General features: G+C 39.3%; 1 protein-coding gene across 2 annotated transcripts; it reads left to right on the top strand.

The window, feature by feature from the left end:
• The first annotated feature begins 3,150 nt into the window (after positions 1 to 3,150).
• On the top strand, positions 3,151 to 19,242 carry il12rb1 (interleukin 12 receptor subunit beta 1). Of its 2 annotated transcripts, none has more exons than XM_077202870.1 (15): positions 3,151 to 3,376; positions 5,124 to 5,250; positions 6,871 to 7,043; positions 7,342 to 7,478; positions 7,567 to 7,600; positions 9,294 to 9,434; positions 9,510 to 9,589; positions 9,690 to 9,909; positions 10,118 to 10,252; positions 10,351 to 10,449; positions 16,255 to 16,398; positions 16,545 to 16,694; positions 16,827 to 16,911; positions 18,394 to 18,469; positions 18,851 to 19,242. In XM_077202870.1, exons 1-15 carry the CDS (start codon positions 3,322 to 3,324, stop codon positions 19,196 to 19,198), a joined length of 2,004 nt encoding a protein of 667 aa, XP_077058985.1. In that variant the 5' UTR covers positions 3,151 to 3,321; the 3' UTR covers positions 19,199 to 19,242. The 2 variants fall into 2 exon arrangements, with proteins under 2 accessions (XP_077058985.1, XP_077058986.1); XM_077202871.1 differs by having other exon boundaries at positions 3,178 to 3,376; positions 5,127 to 5,250.
• The last annotated feature ends 387 nt before the right edge of the window (positions 19,243 to 19,629 follow it).

The following is a 19,629-nucleotide window of genomic DNA, read 5'->3' as shown; positions in this document are numbered from 1 at the left end:
AGATGGGAACAATAATTCAGGTAAGATTTGAATTCTTTTAAGAAAATACTTGAGAAATACAGTCACTTATCTTTGATAGCCCAGGAGACAGTACAAGAGAAGCAAACACATGTAAATCCTCTGGCACAAAACATAAATGAGAAGGTAAGTCTGTAATCCTTCAACACTAACGCAAACACAAACAAGGCCAGATAATGGGTGCATCTCAATCAGATCCCTAGTTCAGTAGTCAGGGCACTGATCAGGGAGTTGGCCATTTTAAAGGCTGTCTTAATCGCAAAATCGATCGATTTGTACTGGAACATTTGTGAAACCGATCCTACTCTACCCGCTCCGACCGGGATTCGAACCGTAGTCTTCGGCGTGGGAGATTGGCGTGCTAACAAAGAAGCTAAAAACAACAGGCGCTAGTGCCTCTTGAAGCCAGGGGAGTGAGGTTTACATGCACAGCTCTTACCGGTCTACGTCCGTTACACTCATCCCCCAAAACCTCACTCCCATCTGGGTCACGGCACCAATTGTAATCGGTCCTAATCGATTCGAACCCGGGTCTCTGATGTGGGAGGCGGCTGCGCTAACAAGGATGCTAAACACCGCAGACGCTATCACTCCTCTTGAGGCCAGGGGAGTGAGGTTTACACACACACCTCTTACGTCCGTTAAAAAACCCCACAATGCACCGCAAAAAACAGGGGGCATCGACGCTCAATATAGAGAGCCTAAGTCCCTCCCCTCCGGTGGACCACCATGAGACCTTATTTCGGAAAAATACTGTATGGTAGTCAATGGCTAGAGACAACAAATATTTGTATCTCGTTTGAATTGTGCCCTGAATTACACATTTATTACACAATTATACATTTTAAAATCAAGAAAGTCGTAGTTTGATTTAAAACTGTTGAGGTATAAGACTGTGAAAATACGTAATTACAAAGACTACAAACCCAAAAGGCGCGCATGTGAAGTCATACCTTTTCTCTCAATGAATGAAGCTAACTTTACTGAAGCTAACGTCTGTCATTTTTAACGTTATAATCGTAACGTTACGCCGTCATGCCTGTGTGTTTTGTACCAGACTGCACACATACGAGCTTGGTGACGTATAGTGCGAGACGAGAGATGTAGTTCATTGAGCGATTTTCACATAAAACTAAGGCCCCATCCACACTACTACGTTTTAGTTTAGAAACGCAGACCTTTTGCTACGTTTGCACCTCCCGTCCACACTAAAACGGCAAAAAACGAAGACCTAAAACTGAGAAGTTTAGAAACACTGCCGACCCCGCTTCGCGTTTTGAATCTCCGGAGGGCGTTTTAGTGTAGACGGGTCAAAACGGAGGACTTTAGTTTCTAAACTAAAACGCAGTAGTGTGGATGGGGCCTAAATGTTACTCTTCTGTTTTAAGACAAACTATGTGACTTTCTTGACTTTCATAATTATCTTTTAAATTGACAAATATTACATGTGTAATTCAGGGCACAGTTCAGACGAAATAAAAAGATAAGTTGTCTCTCGCCATTGACTACCATACATATTCCGAAATAAGGTCCCATGAGCCGGAAGCGGAGGGGAGGGACTTAGGCTCTCTTTGCTCCCTTACCAGAAATTACGTCACATTACTGGAACAAGAAACATAATGCATAAGCCAACTCAATGACTTGCGATAGAAGATTTGAAAATAAAATAAAACACTTTTTTAAACGTATGTCAGCATAAACACATCTCAAGACAGAAGTGGATTCGTATACGATATACTGATTCATGAGCTTGGGAGCTATAGGGAGCTGATTGAGATTCAATGACTTTGGCTGCACCAGAAATCGCATACTTCCATACTATATAGTAGGCGAAAAACAGTATGTGACAAAAGGAATATATCCGAATTCACAGCACTCATAAAGAGTATAGGCAAAAACAACCCGGACGTCCTACTACTTCCAGCGAGTGTGGATTCGATTGACACTTTACTATCCCATAAGGCCACGTGAGAGAATTTGTGAATGGCAGTTAACACACAGTACAGTAATTGTTTGTGTGTATTTTTTATTTTTTTATTTTTTTTGTATAGGACATTTTTACAAGTGAATCACTTTTTTTTGACATTTGAACAAGAGTCAACGTCAGAGGAAGTGGATTTCACCATTTCCAGGAAACCTTTCAGTGACCTTTTTTAAAAAAATGTGCCGTCATCATCATAAACAAGACATAAAAAGCATGGTTTTGTGATCTACTTTCAATCTAAATTTGCATAAGTTCTAAAAGAAGGTTAGTGAAGTTGGAAAGTTCTCTCAGACGAACACTCGGTGTTCCACCACTGCTTAGCTACACAGTTACTATTAATAACTGAAGGAAGCAATTTATATCACTGTAATACTGGCCGCATGCAGAGTGCGGTTAAATTGAAGCCTTCCTATTCACCTCACCCACAAACACACCTATTAAGAAGTGAAACTAAATTGCACTAATCACTTGACAGAAACCAGCATAGATGACCAAGAACTGACACTAAAATACATAAATACATCAGTCTTAATAAACATAATACTCAGCAAAGATCTCAGAGAACCGACATGAAAAAAAATTCATTTTGGAATGAAAACACAAAAACACATTTAGGAAGTTTAATAGTTGGTATGATGCATTATGAGACATCATTAAACGTTTCATTGCTTTGATGAATGAGTGAAAGGGGATTTTTGCCATTGTCTGACTCAAGTGTAAAGTATTTACATTGTTTTTTAAGTATTTCAATTCTAAGTTCATGAAAAGTTTTCAAGGATTTTTGTGTTAAGGAAAAGTGAGCGTGCTACAAATGAAATGAGGATGTAAAAATGCTGGAGTCAGTTTCAGGAGTCAAATCCTGATTACTCTAAAGCACCACTTTACTAAAAGCCACCCACGTCGGGTTAATGATGATTTAGTCGGAAAGCGATCTCAATAGGTTTGTACAATTAGGTTTATGATTTAATTTGTGAACCGAACCAAAGTAGCATCTCCATCTCGTATGTTCACGTTTGAAAGTGAAGGTAAAAAACAGGGGTGTAGCAAGCAACCAAACCAGCTTTTTCTCATGAAGTGAGATGAGCTTCCCCTGCTGCTCTCGTGTTGTGGTTTGTGGTGATGCAGTAGTTTGCACCTTATTCTGCCCCAGAAAGACACATGAGTAGTGCATACATATCCGACTAACCCCTCATGTGTCTAGTCCAGATGACTTCCAACCCAACGATTGTTAATTTGAACTCAGGGTACAAAGATCGTCTTGACCTGGCCGTGTATTCGCCATGTCTTATGAGTGAGGACCTTTCCGAACACGAGAAGCGATGGGGATGAGAGTGGCTGTGCTGGTGCTTGTTGTTTCTGTCAGTCTGACTGAAGGTATGTTTGCTGATGTTATCAGTTCGAACGGCACATATACAACACCGCAGACAGAGGAAGATGAGATTGAGATTAACTTGATAGACTTTACGGAAGTAGCAATATATATTTCAGATGATTGTAATGGTGTGTAGATTTTATCAGAGCAGTGACCCAGTCGCCATTTGGCTAAACCACCATTAAACAACTCTAAAACCACAGGATGTAAACAAATTCCAGGAACTACTGTTTTAGGTGTTTACTATAACATCAATCTGATTAAAAAAGCCAAATACTGTGTATGTAGTCAAATGTTTGTGATAATTACAATTTCAAGAGGACTCTGTGTCTCTTGCGCTCACCAAGCCTGCATTTCATCAAACATAGAGTAAAAACAGCAGTATTGTGAAATATTATTACAATTTAAAATAACGTTTTCTATTTGTATATATTTAAAAATGTAATTGATTCCTGTGATGGATATAAATGTTTCTTGAGCACCAAATCATCATTTTAGAATCTCTGAAGGATCATGTGACACTAAAGACTGGAGAAATGATGATGAAATTTCAGCTTTCCTGTCACACGATTAAATTACATTTTTAAAAACAAAATAGAAAACAAAATTAAAGTAGAAAACAATTTTTCAATTGTAACAGTATTTCATAATATTACTGTTTTTACTGTATCTGTGATCAAATAAATGGAGCCTTAATGGACATAATAAACTTCTTTAAAGGGATACTCCAATTTTTTTGGAAATAGGCTAATTTTACATCTCCCCCAGAGTTAAACTGTTGAGTTTTACCGTTTTTGAATCCATTCAAGTAGTTTTCCATACTTTACTGCCGTACCATGAGTGCAGCAGGCGCAATGATATGACGACGCAGCGCCTGAAAATAGGCTACCTTCCGTCAACTGCGCTGCGTCATATCATTACGCCTGCTGCACTCATGGTACGGCAGTAAAGTTTTTTGATTATTACGCAGGAATGAGAGTATAGTTCCTAGCCATATCAGCCTAGAAAATCGCAACTTTACATTTTCCGTCGGTCTTAGTGCACTTAGTGCACTAACGCCAGACCCATTCTCGTTGAGACTTGGGTCTGGGAACCACATGTAAATTTTCTCGTATTTGAGGCGTGGTTTACGAATGTGTAGCGCTGTTTATTGGGTGCTAAGAATGTCTATCAAATGCGCCTGTATGTAGCTCATAGCCAATCGTTTCAATTATACCAGATGACGTATGTAGAGCCACAGAAATTAGACAAGGAAGAAGACGATGGGTAAGATATTTTCGTGTAAACAATGACGTTCAGCGACTATTGCCGTTTGTGCAAAAGCTGCTCTTTTTTCAAAATAAACCTGCATTCTAAACTACTTAGAACAATATCTAAGGCTGCATCAAAAGGTAGCTTTGCGTCTGCTGCCATGTTGAATCCATAGAAATAAACAAACTGCTTCGGTGTGTCGCATACATGTCGTCATCGTCTTGCTGCTCCCTCCCCGTTCTGTGATTGGTTCCCTAGATGAGGCGGAAATCTGGACCATGGTATCCATACTGACTTTCAGCGTGAATAAAATCGCGCTGCGGGAAGGCAGCATGGGGAAACCCAGACTACAGTTTAACTCTGGGGGAGTTGTAAAATAAGCCTATTTCCCAAAAAAGTGGAGTATCCCTTTAAGAAACTTATTTGCTGGGATCAGGTGAGTTACAACAGTCAAACTTACAGATTTTGTTTTTTTCCATGGTGTAAATATTCTTAAAGCAGCAGGATGTATACCTACAACTAGTCCATGGTGTTACAAAAGTTCAACTTTGCCAGAAGAGGACTTTATGTGTAAATGGGATAAGAGAAACCCTAAGGAGAATCAGACACACACTCTTTTTATATGGTGAGTTCAACCAACATGAAAAAGAAACATGAACAAATCTCATTGTCTTTATGAAACATTGTAAACCTTGAGGTTTAAGAATGTGCTACATATTTAAAAAAAATATATAAATAAAAAAAAGTAATGGGGAGACCGCTGCGAGTTGTCAAACTTTATACTCCAGTGAATATTTCTTAGGGTGAGATTATTTTTGAAAGTTAAAGGGTTAGTTCACCCAAACATTAAATAATGACCATCAAGTACTCATCCTGATGTCGTTCCAAACTTTTGACTTTTGTTCATCTTCGAAACACAAAAATGAAGATATTTTAAATGAAATGAGAGATTTCTGACCCTGCATTGACAGTCTACATTCTCCAATAGTATCCAGCTGCAGACCAGCAGCACCACCAGTTTCAGAACCCCAGCGCCAGAACCGGAAGTAAGGGGCGGAGCTTACGTTCTAACACCAGCGCCAGGACCGGAAGTGAGGGGCGGAGCTTACGTTCTAAACCGAGTAACGCCACCTAACGTTTTGGAGCGTAATTTGCTTTGACACGAAACGTCATTATTACACACGAAATGTCATACTTTATACTTATTATAATGATACATTAAGGTATAGTACAATAAGCATTTAAAACATTGATTTTGTGTAATATAATTCTATATAGTTATCCGTTTTATTGTATTATGAGAGTTACTTCCTGATCGTGAAAATAATGCTTGAAACTTATGGTCATTTTATATAAAATATACTTTATTTCACAAGAACACGTGCAGCATGCATTTTTCTTTATGTAAAATAATGTCAAAAATCTAAAAAGAGAGAGAAAATCCGGCATTGTTTTAAAAGAAACCATAAAAATGTACCGTACTTCAAATAATAGCCGAGTCCCAAATAGACGATTGTCTCTTTACACGCCTGGTGTGGCTGCAGGTCTGGGTAAATATAAGTCCGGTCTCAAATAGAGGTCCGGTCTGTTTTTTAGTTTCAGGTTGTATTAAATCTTCTAAAACCCGTCAGATCGTCCGCTTTTTGGCGGAATAGAATGACTGCTGCGCATGACAGGGCGCTTAACGAGCAGAGAGAGAGAGAGCCCCGGCCGCGCGCGCGCACTATCACGTCTTCAAACAACACGAGCACTGTCTTGCTCTTTATTTGTCAAATACCAGTTATAGTTCATACAACGAGCAGTGACTCACTGTGTAATAAAAACATACCCTAAATATTATTTAAAAGGTGCAACAATTTTTAATATTTTTAAATACTTGCAAAAATAACCAGGCTTGTGTCATTGTAAATAATTCCGCCCCTCCCTCACTTCCGGTTCTGGCACAGGGGTTCTGAAACTGGTGGTGCTGCGGGTCTGCAGCTGGATATATCTCACATAATAACCTAATTGTCGCTTCAAAAAGTTCATAAAGAGATCATAAAACTAATCCATATGAATTGAGCGGTTTCGTCGCTCTTTTTCTGAATGTTTCTGAAGAGACTCGATTGCTTTATTTGATGAACACATTCAAATGAGTTGCCACAATGTGTCTATTATTGCTATACTATACTAAATAACAGATACAGAGGCTTGATTATGTATGTCAGTCTGCATGAATCTAACTCTCAATTCCTGGTGTGCACAGGGACAGTGAAAAGAAAAATTTTATTATGTGTGCGAACTCTGGCGATCATTCAGAGAAATATATTCTCTTGGAGGAACTAATCACAACAAGAAAGATGGACATATGGGTACAAACACAAGTGGGCAATCTCACCTGCAATTCTAGCAAAATCTCAGTCATCCTTGAATGCTTGGGTAAGAACCCAGTCTAAGAGATCTATTCAAACTGCTATTTTCTGACAGTTTATATGGTGGGATCTTAAAGTTGTTGCACTTTTCTAATAAATTGGTATATTAAATGGTAAATATGGCATATTATAGGCTACTATCTTATTATTTAAATTAATAGTTAATTCATATTTATTAATAATTAGTTACATTATATTTTATACATTTAATTGTAAATAAATAATTATATTATTTATAACATAACATAACATAACATTTTGCATGGCATGTCGCCCCTAACGTGTCACTCTCATGTTGTCAACAGTCAAATACAGTGCACCTCAGATTACCAGCATGAAAAGGTCAGCTGGAATCCTGTCTCTCACACTGGACAAACCAAAGGATAAAAAAGGTGTTAAATACGAGATCAGATGGAGGGAGAGAGGCTCTGAATGGCAGAATGTAAGACATTTCAGAAAATCTGATATTTTCATATCCTGAAGTAAATCTGTTATGTTATTAACATGATGACTGTGTTCTGCAATTATAGGCGACATTTGAAACTGAGGACAGCACTATCCAAGGTTAGACTCCTTTATTCTACATGTGCAGAAATAAGGTCATCTGAATGATACATTGATTTGTTCTTGTATTTAAAAAAAAAGTTATCACACACACACACACACACACACACACACACACACACACACACACACACACACACACACACACACACACACACACACACACACACACACACACACACATATTTTTTTTAATTCAATGTTCAAAAAATAACAAAGGTTGCCATTCATCTTCAACCATCGTGACCGAGCCACGGAGGCCAATCCTACATGAATCTATGAATTTACATTTAAAAAAAAAAAAAGCATTAAAAAAAAGCATTAATAAGCATTAAAAAAAAATCAGAATCGGCCATGAAAAAATCCTGATCGGTACATCACTAATTTAAGCTGTCAAACCCCAATTCACTCTGTCTGGTCTCGTCATTCAAACCTGAACCACTTACCTGTACGATTCACACTTTAGTCTTCAGTATCCACTGCCATTCCTTCTACAACTACCCATTTCTCAGTTTCTGACCTGCTTCAATTGTCTGCCAAACCTGCAAATGTCTGCCAAAAACAAAAACTTGTTATTTGGATATTACCTGTGTTGCATCCTTCTGTTTTGTTACTGTTGAATGCTTGATTCTGACTGGTTGATGAACATTTTAAGGTGTGCAATTATTTTCCAGTAAACACAGTTCCATACAGGCCTTGACCGCATTACAACTCCATATAACTTCGCTGAGTTATTAAGTTATTTCAAAGGTCCTTACAGCCTACAGCAGCAAAAGAACCAAAACCCATAAAGACATTGACCAAGCAAAGAGATATAGCAAAAAATATGATAAAAAATATTTTTTCCCCATGTTTTCACTACGACAATACGCTTAATTATCTATAGCATGCTCTTTCTCCCTCTCTCCCATAAAACACACACATACAATACAGACACACGCGCACAGACACAGAAACACACAAGTGCACAGAAACATGTCAGCACTGCCCTGAGACATTATCAAATAGACTTTTTTCAACTGAAAAGCTACATAACATTTCTCAGTTGCTATAACATGCCGTTCTTGAAGCAGTTAAACTTACAGCTTCGCTAGAGATTATTTTCTAGTAATTCAACTGAAGGTCAAGTCAAGTGCATTGGATTAGGGAATACATTGGATCATGCACTGCTGTATATTCTGCACATTTTGGCATACAGTGTGTAATAGGATATAGAGGTATTCTATTCAGCAGAAAATGTGCATACTATGTGCACACTAAATAATGGTATTAAGAATAGAATGGGAGCAGTGTACGCTATTCCAAACACAGCTCATAAAAACTTTTAACAGTTTTAACAGTATAAAAATTTTAACAGTACAATTTGAGAACGTTTGTCAAACGTGGGTTTGTGTAGCATCTTCTACTCTGCAAATCCTTTCAGAGGTCAGTTTTTATGCAGTCTCTGATCCTTTGAGTCTTTAACAATTTGACAAATACATTGAGGGTGTTTACATGCATTCTTAAAGGTACAGCAACAAACAAGTTCTAATGGTCAGAGAAATGTTGGAAAATAGTAATGAAAAGCTAAATTACTTTTAGTTATACTAAATACATTGTTTTTGGTGTGGATTTATTTTTATTTTTATGTATGACCCCTTTAAATGATTCGTGTCCAAAACATAAAAATGGACTGAGATGAATATGTCTATAGATTCCTACAAGCTACATCTACAGAAACAGACGATCTACCAGATCCAACTGAGACGGCAGGCCAAACTGCAATCAAATCTATGTAAAGGCTCACTACAAACTCTCTGGAGTGACTGGAGCCCGGTGCGGGATGTTCCCTTAGGTTCGATTTCAGATGTTTTTAATAAGTGAAAGCATCTGAAAATATTTGGTTAACAGATGTAACACCTTTCTGCAGATATCCGCCTCCCACTTGTAATACGCTGGGTAGAAAAAAAATGGATGAATGGGACCAGGCATATTAATCTCACCTGGGATGTAAGTATAAGAAGAACAGAGGACATCAGAAATGTTTCTGTTGTTGGTGTAAAATGAATGAAATTTGATTTGAATGATGCTCCAATGTGATTTTCTTTAGGAACCATCTGCTGAAGAGTCTGTTGGGGGTGTAGAGTACAAGCTGAACATCAGTGTTTGGCCTTGTGAAAAACCCAAGAGAAAGGAAAAGCTAACTTTGGATCGAACCTATAAAACCTCAATAACATATTCAGAGGCCAGGATTTCTATTATTGCAACTAACAAGGTTGGAAGTTCACCTCCAGTGGAGATCATCATTCCCGCTGTGAAACATCTGAGCAGTAAGTGTGTTGCAAGTGTCAAATGTACTGTATGTGAATGAATGTCTGAGTGTCTGCGCTTACAGCAGGAAGCAAGTGAAAAGTGTGGGTTTTTTGGTGAAGGGGGTCCTAAAGTGTTAAGTCATAAATTACTTGTGTAACAAAAATTGGAAAAACCTTGAGAAAAAAACGGTAAAATGGAAACTCGTAAGAATTTTTTAATTTTCAGATTGTGACAAGCCCTCTAATATCACCCAGGATTATAAAACCTGCTTAGAATGGTACAAGCTGGAAAACGGTGAGACCCGTAAAAGTACAGTAAACAGCTCGTTTAAAGAAAAATCGTTCAAGGACATTGAAAAAGGTAGAGATAAGTCATTCATCCAATGTAGAGCACTATGTTCATGTGTCATATTAACATGTGCTGTGTATGCTAATTCGTGTCTCTGGTTTCAATTACAGGGGTGGAGAAGTTTGTACGTCATTATTACTTTCTTCACACCATGATAAAGAAACATCTTCAAACTGTTGATATGTGTCCTTTTTACTCAGAACAGGGAGGTACGTTCAGACTAAGAATGTGGCGATAAGGTTCTGTCCATTATCAATAAGCTGATAACTTTTCATCTTATGATGCATAAATGATCAATATTAAAATTTCGTACTATTTTGCGTAAATAAATTCTTGAAATAAAACACTAAAAACTAAAAAAAAAAATCAAGTAAATCATTATAATGTACATTATTTTGAGATTTTATAAAATTATATTTAACAGTGTGTTGTTAAATTATTAGTGTTTTTAAAGATTATCTTTAAAGGGGACCTATTATGCAAAATTCACTTTTACATGTGTGTCGGCTGTGTGTGTACACAACCACCCTATAATGGTAAAAATCCACCCACTTCTCATTTTTAAATCCACATATATCATAAGCAGTTTCTCAGAACAAGCTGTTTGCAGAGTGTAGCTTTTGTGACGCCCACAACTGCTGATGGACTCTGCCCTATTAGCATAGCCCCGCCCTGAGTGAGCTGGACACAGTCCGACATGTTTATCTCCTCGCCAGAGCATTTAAAGGGTTAGTTTAATTACTCACCCTTATTTCGTTCCAAACCTGTAAGACCTTTGTTCATCTTCAGAACACAAATGAAGATATTTTTGATGAAATCTGAGAGCTTTCTGTCCCTCAATTGACAGCAACGTCATTGCAACTGCCCAGAAAGGTAGTAAAAACATAGTTAAAATAGTCCATGTAACTACAGAAAACAGTTCTTTTAAACTGTAACAGTATGGCGGCGCCCTGTTCGGCTGCGGCTACTTCGGCTCCGGTCAGCATTGCAAACCTTATGCTACATTCGACAGATAAAACTGCGATTCTCGTACCTACAACACAGCGACATGGTATAGGAACAGTGTACACCCGTGAGACTATAATTAATCTTAGGAACTTAGGGCTTTATGACTTTCTCTGCACGGAGACGCGGACCGCACTCGCCAGCCTCGGACTGCTATGTCAAGCGGACCGAGCGACCAGTGGAACAGCGGTCTTTCCTACAACCAGAGGCCGCCCATGGAGACATCGAAGACGGTGCGACAGGAAGCAGAAGCGCGGCTGCCGCGGAGGACTAACAGCTAAGCTAAAAGCTAACCCGTACAGATCGCCGCTTCCCTCACTGCTGCTCCCTGGAAAATAAAATGGATTACCTTAAGCTGGAATTACATTCAAAGCTGGAAATACGAAACTGTTGTGCTATTGTACTCACTGAAACATGGCTCAGTGCATCGGTCCCAGATAGCGCAGTTAGCCTGGACGGGCTAACAACATTCAGAGCCGACAGAAGCAGCGCTCTCACAGGTAAAAGCAGAGGGGGGGGCGTTTGCATCTATATGAAGAACAGCTGGTGTAACAACGCTTCCTGGGTTTCCAGTCACTGCTCTGCAGACATTGAACTCCTGACTGTGAGATGCCGACCTTTTTATCTGCCACGCAAATTCACCAGCGTAACTATTGTTGCTGTTTACATCCCACTTAGCGCCAATACGAAGCTAGCCCTCAGTGTTCTCTACCATAACATCACGGACATGCAAGCCACACAGCCGGAAGCCGTTTTCATTGTTGCTGGCGATTTCAACCAGGCCAACATGAAGACTGTGCTTCCAAACTTCTACCAACATGTGGACTTTGCTACAAGAGGGGAGAACACGCTGGAACTTGTTTACACTAATATAAAGAAGGCATACAGAGCAGCCCCCCGCCCCCACTTGGGCTCCTCAGACCACCTCTCTGTCATGCTAATTCCTGCATACCAGCCTCGGCTCATCAGAGAAAAACCTGCAGTGAAGAAGGTGCGGGTATGGCCTGAGGGAGCGATGTCTGCACTGCAGGCCTGTTTTGAGTGCACCGAATGGAGCATCTTCAAGGAGGCTGCAACAGACAACCAGCGCACCAATGTGGAGGAGTACGCTGCAACGGTGTCTGACTACATCAGTTGGTGCATGGAGAATGAGACAGCAACAAAAACAATAGTCACTCGGGCAAACCAGAAACCTTGGATGACCAAGGAGGTGCGAGCGAAGCTGAGAGAACGGAATGCCGCATTCAAATCTGGTGATGCTGAGGCTCTCAGGTCTAAAAGGGCTAACCTGAACCGGGCCATCAGAGACGCCAAGCGAGCCCACAGCCGGAAAATCCAAGGTCTCTTCTTAGACTCCAACGACACGAAGAAACTGTGGCAGGGAATCCAGTCTGTCACAGACTTCAAACCCACACCTTCATCCTGCCAGAACGACATCGACTTCCTCAATGAGCTCAACAACTTCTTTGGGAGTTTTGAGGAGCTGAATTCTAACCCGGTGAGGAAAGTGACACCACACCCCGACGAACAAGCGCTCAGACTAGAAACATCAGCAGTGCGGATAGTTCTGAGGAAGGTCAACGCACGGAAAGCTGCAGGTCCCGACAACATTCCAGGTCGGCTGATTAAAGAATGCTCGGACCAGTTGACCCACGTGCTCACGGACATCTTCAACACGTCCTTGGACCAGGCCGTCGTCCCACGGTGTTTCAAGTCTGCCATTTTCGTTCCAGTTCCAAAGACAACCACCATTACGTGTCTTAACGACTACCGTCCCGTCGCTCTCACATCTTCCATCATGAAGTGCTTAGAAAAACTTGTCAAGGACCACATTATCTCAACGCTCCCCCCCATCACATGACCAGTTCCAGTTTGCATACCAGCCCAAGCGCGGCGCAGAGGATGCAGTCTCCACTGCTCTCCACCTGAGCCTGGAGCACCTGGAGAAGAAGAACACATACGTGCGGATGCTGTTCTTGGACTTTAGCTCAGCATTCAACACGATCATACCCCAGGATCTGGTAGGCAAACTAAGCCCCTTAGGAATAAATACTCCCCTCCGTAACTGGCTGCTGGACTTCCTTACTGCCAGAACCCAGACTGTCAGAGTGGGGAACAACACTTCCAACGTCATCACACTGAACACCGGCATCCCCCAAGGCTGTGTCCTAAGTCCACTCCTGTTCACTTTGATGACGCACGACTGTCGCCCACACCACAGGTCCAACCACATCCTGAAGTACGCGGACGACACCACAGTAGTGGGCCTCATCCGGGACTATAACGAGGTGGCTTACAGGGAGGAGGTGCAGCATCTGGTGGACTGGTGCAGAGGGAACAACCTGATCCTGAATGTAAAAAAGACTAAGGAGATTATCGTCGACTTCAGGAAATCCAGACCTGCCCACACTCCCCTCTTCATTAACGACTCAGCTGTGGAGGTCGTCAGCAGCACCAAGTTCCTGGGGGTGCATATCACTGAGAACCTCAGCTGGTCAGTCCACATCTCCTCACTGGTGAAGAAGGGCCAGCAGCGCCTGCATTTCCTGCGTCGGATGAAGAGAGCATCTCTCCCGCCCCCCATCCTTCAGACCTTCTACAGAGGGACCATCGAGAGCCTGCTGACCAGTTACATCTCCATCTGGTCTGGGAGCTGCAAGGCCTCTGATTGGAAGTCTCTGCAGAGGGTGGTGAGGATGGGGGAGAAGATCACGGGGACGAAGCTCCCCTGCATAAAGAACATCGCGGAAAGGCGCTGCCTATCCCGGGCTCACCGGATCCTCTCTGACCCCACCCATCCCAACTATGGAATGTTTTCCCACCTGGCGTCCGGCAGAAGGTTCCGCAGCATCTTCTGCAGAACGACTAGATTTCTGAACAGTTTCTTCCCCCTGGCCATCAGACTGCTTAATACTACTCCCCATATGGATACGCACCTCAGATTAGCCTAAATTGTGTCGCCAAATTAATGTCTGTTTTCGCTAAACTCAGTGCAATTTTTATTGATTACTCTCTTTGTAATAATTCAGTGCAAAAATGTGTATATATATGCTCTATATGCTCTTACCCTGTATATAGCTAGCTCTTAGTTATAGGAAGTATATTTATTTTTATTGTGTAGGAATAAGGTTTTAGCTTTGTTATACTGGCAGCCAAGTAATCGACATTTCGTTGTCAAATTTCAGTGTGTTTTTTGTACAATGACAATAGAGGAAGTCTAAGTCTAAGTCTAGTCTACAGTCGTTCAACCATATATAATGAAGCGACGAGAATACTTTTTGTGCGCAAACCCCCCTCCAGAATAATTACTTTATTCAACAATCTCTTCTCTTCCATGTCATTCTCCTAAGCTGTTGACATAGTGTAAACAGTGCAGCGCTTATGGGTTCTACGTCAGTACGTAGGTTCACTATTGGCTGATGCTGGTCATGTGTGTGATGACCCAGGACCTAGCGAATAATGAGCGGCGTAGAATCCAGAAGCGCTGCACTGTTTACACTACGTCAACAGCGTAGGAGAATGACATGGAAGACAAGAGATTGTTGAATAAAGTTGTTATTTTAGGTTTTTTTTGCACATAAAACATATTCTCATCGCTTTATAACATTAAAGGGTTAGTTCACCCAAAAATGAAAATTCTGTCAGTATTTACTCACTCTCATGTTGTTCCAACCCCGTAAGACCTTCGTTCATCTTCGTAACACGAATTAAGATATTTCTGATTAAATCTGAGAGCTGGATCACTCCTCCATAGACTTCTTCAGGGATTGAAACTTGCCAGCCCCGAAAAGTTATTACAGACATCGTTAAAATAGTCCAAGTGACTATAGTGGCTCAATCTTAAGGTTATCAAGCGACGAGAATACTTTTTGTGCGCAAAAACAAACAAAAATAACGACTTTATTTCGACTATTCATTTCCTTCTCTATGGGCCACTAGTCAGTTCACTAGTATGATTGCGTAGAGCTACGTCACACGTAGGCTCACTATTGGCCGACGCTGGTCATGTGTGTGATGCGTGTGACGTACAACAACAGAAGCGTACGCTATTACACTAGTGAACTGAGTTGAGGAGACTGACCATATATCAGAAGTTTAGACTGATTTGGCTTTAAAACGCATGCTGATAATTAACTTTCATGATGATGAAGAACTGCAATGTCACGTGAGCGTGACCGTGATAGACGTGATAGACATGATAATCAAAACCAAACAGATGTTGTTTTTGGCAGAGTATCAGAAACACAAGGTGTAGCGACTCCGCCCTCTTCCGGAAAGCAGCAGCTCATTTGCATTTAAAGATACATGGGCCTACTCGAAAACAACAAGTTTTTTCTGCAGTTTTTTCTTCCACTCAAAAATGGGCATTTACAACATGAATCTATGGGGTATTTTGAGCTGAAACTTCACAGACACATTCTGGGGGCATCTTGTAAAAAGTGACATAATAGGTCCCCTTTAAGTAAGCGTTAGATGATGGCTAAATGTAAAATTATGGTAAATTGCACTATTAAATATCCTATATTGGACGATATGTCGGCCAATAACTACGGTGCCCCTAAATCCAGCCCTGGAGTTTCTAGTTTCCTGCAGAGTTGAGCTCAAACCATGATCGTTCACACTTACCTGCAATTCTCTAGTAACTCTGAAGACCTTGACTGCTTGTTCAGGTGTGTTTGATTAGGGTTGGAACTAAACTCTGCAGGACAGTGGCCCTCCAGGACCAGATTTGAGGAACCCTGCCCCAAGGGAATATGGTGATGGAAAAATTATGAGAAAAGAAGGAAAATTATATTTCAATGCTTCTGTATTCTAAAATCGAGAAATAATTTTCCATCTTATATTTTTTAATCACCTTGTCCCATCAGGGACTCCATAAATAACCAATATGGTACTGGTATCTCATGAATCCCTTGTTTAGTCTATTTTGGTTATTTGAAGACCACAATATAAGATATACTCCAGAATGATGTTTAATTTTCACAATGGAATGTTTACATTTGTTTCAGCACCTATTAAAGGTCCAGGGAATGTGAATATTTCTAATGTGACACATGAATCAGCGGTGGTGAGTTGGCTTTCCATTCCTGTGGCGGAGCAGCGAGGATTTCTACTGCATTATCTCATTTGGATTTCAGGACAGGGAAACACGAGTAAGGCGAAAGTTTGTAGTTTTACTGATCATATATTTGCTATGAAACCTTTATGTTACAACTGCAGATACAAGTTTTTACTGGTATAGCCAACAAAATAATCTATTATAAACAAATTGTTTATAACACCGTTCCTTTTGCTTCAGCACTCCATAAAGTCCAAGCAAACGAAACCAGCTTCAAGATTAAGAACCTCCACCCAGGGGCCTCTTACACCGTTTCTATAGCCGGAGAAACAATGGCTGGTAAAGGGCCGAACTCAACGGTGAACTTTGAAACACACTCAGAAGAAATGGGTACTAAAACAGTCATTTCAGAATGAGAAATGATTATGCAGAACTGACACCTCTGCTTTTGTGTGAAGTAAACACAATGAGGTGTGAGAATATACCTGCCAACAGCAAATGTGTTCTGCCCTTTCAATTCAGGTTTATCATGGCAGGACCAGACCATCCTGAGCGTCTGTGTGGTTGCCCTCTTGTGTACTATAATCTGTTCTGTTGCTGTCAGGAGGTGAGATTATCACAGATTAATTTACTGACCACCAAGATATGTTATTGTGTTATACTGTACATAACCTGTAGCTTTATTGGTAGAGCATAGAGCTAAAAAAGGCCATGGGTTCAGGAACACTGTTGATTTTTTTTTTTAAATCTGACTTTATTTACTTTTTTTAATTACATTGATTCTAGATTTTTTTTAATCACATTGAACTTAAATCAGAGTCACGGCACAGTTCCTAAAAATTTCACTTCATTCTCAAAATATAACAACTTTATTACTTTATTCTCATAATGCTACAAATTTATTCTCGTAATTTTTACTTTATTCTCAAAATATTGAAACTTTAATCTCGTTTTGCTACTACTTCATTCTCGTAATTTTAAGGAATAAAATTAATCCTTAAATTCCTTAATAAATAATTGATTCCTTAATTATGACTTTGTTGTCATAATTTTGACTTTATTCTCAAAATATTGCAACTTTAATCTTGTAATACTATGACATTGTTCAGGTAATTTTGACTTTATTCTCAAAATATTATGACTTGTCTCATATTTATGCCACTTTATTCCTGTAATACTACAAATTTATTCTTGTAATTTTTGACTATTGTCGTCATTTTCACTTTATTCCCAGTATATTACAACTTTATTCTCACAATTCAGTTAATGTTTTTGTCATTTTCACTTTATTTACAAAATATTACAACTTTAATCTTGTGGTGGTCATCAATTTGACTTTATTCTTAAAATATTACCACTTTTATCTTGCATTTCTGCGACTTTATTCTCATTTTCACTTTATTCTCAAAATATCACAACTTTAATCTTCATAATTCAGTGACTGTTTTGGTCATTTTGTCTTTATTTATAAAATATTACAACTTTAATGTTGGTCATCAATTTGACTTTATTCTTAAAATATTACGACTTTTATCCAGAATTTCTGCGACTTTACTCTCTTAATTTTCACTTGATTCTCAAAATATTACAACTTTAATCTTATACTGCTGACTTTATTCTCATTTTTACTTTATTCACAAAACATACAACTTTAATCTCATCTTGGTCATCATTTTGACTGTATTCTCAAAATATTACTACATAATTCTACAACTATTCTTGTAATTTTGACTATTCATCTTGGTCAACAATTCTACAACTATTCTTGTAATTTTGACTATTCATCTTGGTCATCATTTTGACTTTATTCTCAAAATATTATAAATTTAATCTTGTATTTTTACAACTTTATTGTTTTACATATTACACATTAAAAAAACATTACATTATATATATATATATATATATATATATATATATATATATATATATATATATATATATATATATATATATGTATATAAAATGTTATGGTTTTTTTATGTGTGTATATATAGTATATAGATAATATATATATAGACTTGCACCATCTGCTATATGTAAATGTATTTAACTATAACATTTCTTTAACTGTCTATTTGCTTTGCAGATTTAGGAGTAAGTTGATACCTAAAGTACCCAGTCCTGTGATTGATACATCAGAAATCAGATGTCCGCAAGATCAGGTTAGCAACACAAACTGCTGAAGAATCGAAACCTATTTCCAATGAAACAACCTCAATATTTTAAGAGGGCATGAATGATTATGTTACACCTTCCATCACAGTTAGCAAAAAAAATAAAAAAACCTGTGGTGAGCTCAAAATATCAACCACAACGTCACATCAGCGCATTTGCAGTGACGTACCTCAAAAGCAGCTATCACACAGAGAAAAGCTATTTTGCAAAATCTTCTCACAGAACTGATTTACATAAACTATACTGTTGACCTACTAATGAAAAGTGGAGCAAAATAAATGGAGGGTATATTTGCAATTAAATTGATCTTATAGTGCATGATTCATCAGAGCATGGTAATCCAAATGAAAAAAATGTTTGTGTCGCAGGACCTGAGACAGACGGAGGAAGTGCATGAATTTGTTCTCTTGCTGCATCAAGATCTCAGCAAACCCAGTGAAAACGTGACCCCTGAACAGAGCACTTTACTGCAAGGCTTTGGCCTTGTTGTCTTTGAGGAGGAAGATGAGGTAGACGAGGAGGGTGAAGTTGCTGAATTGAGCTCTATGAAATCCTGTTGCTATCCGAATCCTAGTTACAGAGGACAGACGCTACAGCTGCCAGAGCCTTTCCACGCGACAGATAGCACATTAAATGACAATGATACAGAGTCCACATACAGAAATGGTCTGTTCTTTGAAACAAGAATCCTGGAGTGTGAAAAAACGTCACTATAGACTTGTGCGTGACGAGTACTGACAAATAAACAACCCTAAACAAACTCCCTCTAACTGCTGCATGTCTTCTGTACAACCAGGTGCAGTCAGTAATGGTGTCTTTTGCTTTTCTTGTCTTATTCTTTCCTTTAAAGTGCACCTGAGATATAGTACTGGAAATAACCCAGTTCTGAGAACAGTGTATGATTCTCAGCAGTTAAAGCTTTGTTGTGGTCACTGACGTAACATTCTGGATTCTCATTATGTGTATGAAGCTGCGTATACGTGTTTTTAGTAATAGAGATACAGTTAGTTTACTCAACACATTAAAGGGATAGTTCACCCCCAAATTTAAAGGTTGCCATAATTGACTCACCCTCAAGCTAATATAGGTGTATATGATTTTCTTTTTGCAGCCAAACACAATCAGAGTAACATTAAAAAAAATATCC

Source organism: Siphateles boraxobius, unplaced genomic scaffold (assembly GCF_051911475.1).
Source record: "Siphateles boraxobius isolate OS27281-9 unplaced genomic scaffold, OSU_SipBor_1 5, whole genome shotgun sequence".
In the NCBI taxonomy this organism is placed as follows: Eukaryota; Metazoa; Chordata; class Actinopteri; order Cypriniformes; family Leuciscidae; genus Siphateles; species Siphateles boraxobius.
This window is presented reverse-complemented; position numbering and strand designations above follow the sequence as displayed.

Coding starts and splice junctions, on each gene's coding strand:
- il12rb1 (XM_077202870.1), top strand. CDS start 3,322: ATGGGGATGAGAGTGGCTGTGCTGGTGCTTGTTGTTTCTGTCAGTCTG. Junction 16,399..16,544: donor TTCAGGACAGGGAAACACGA/GTAAGGCGAAAG, acceptor CTTTTGCTTCAG/CACTCCATAAAGTCCAAGCA. Junction 16,912..18,393: donor TGTTCTGTTGCTGTCAGGAG/GTGAGATTATCA, acceptor TTTGCTTTGCAG/ATTTAGGAGTAAGTTGATAC.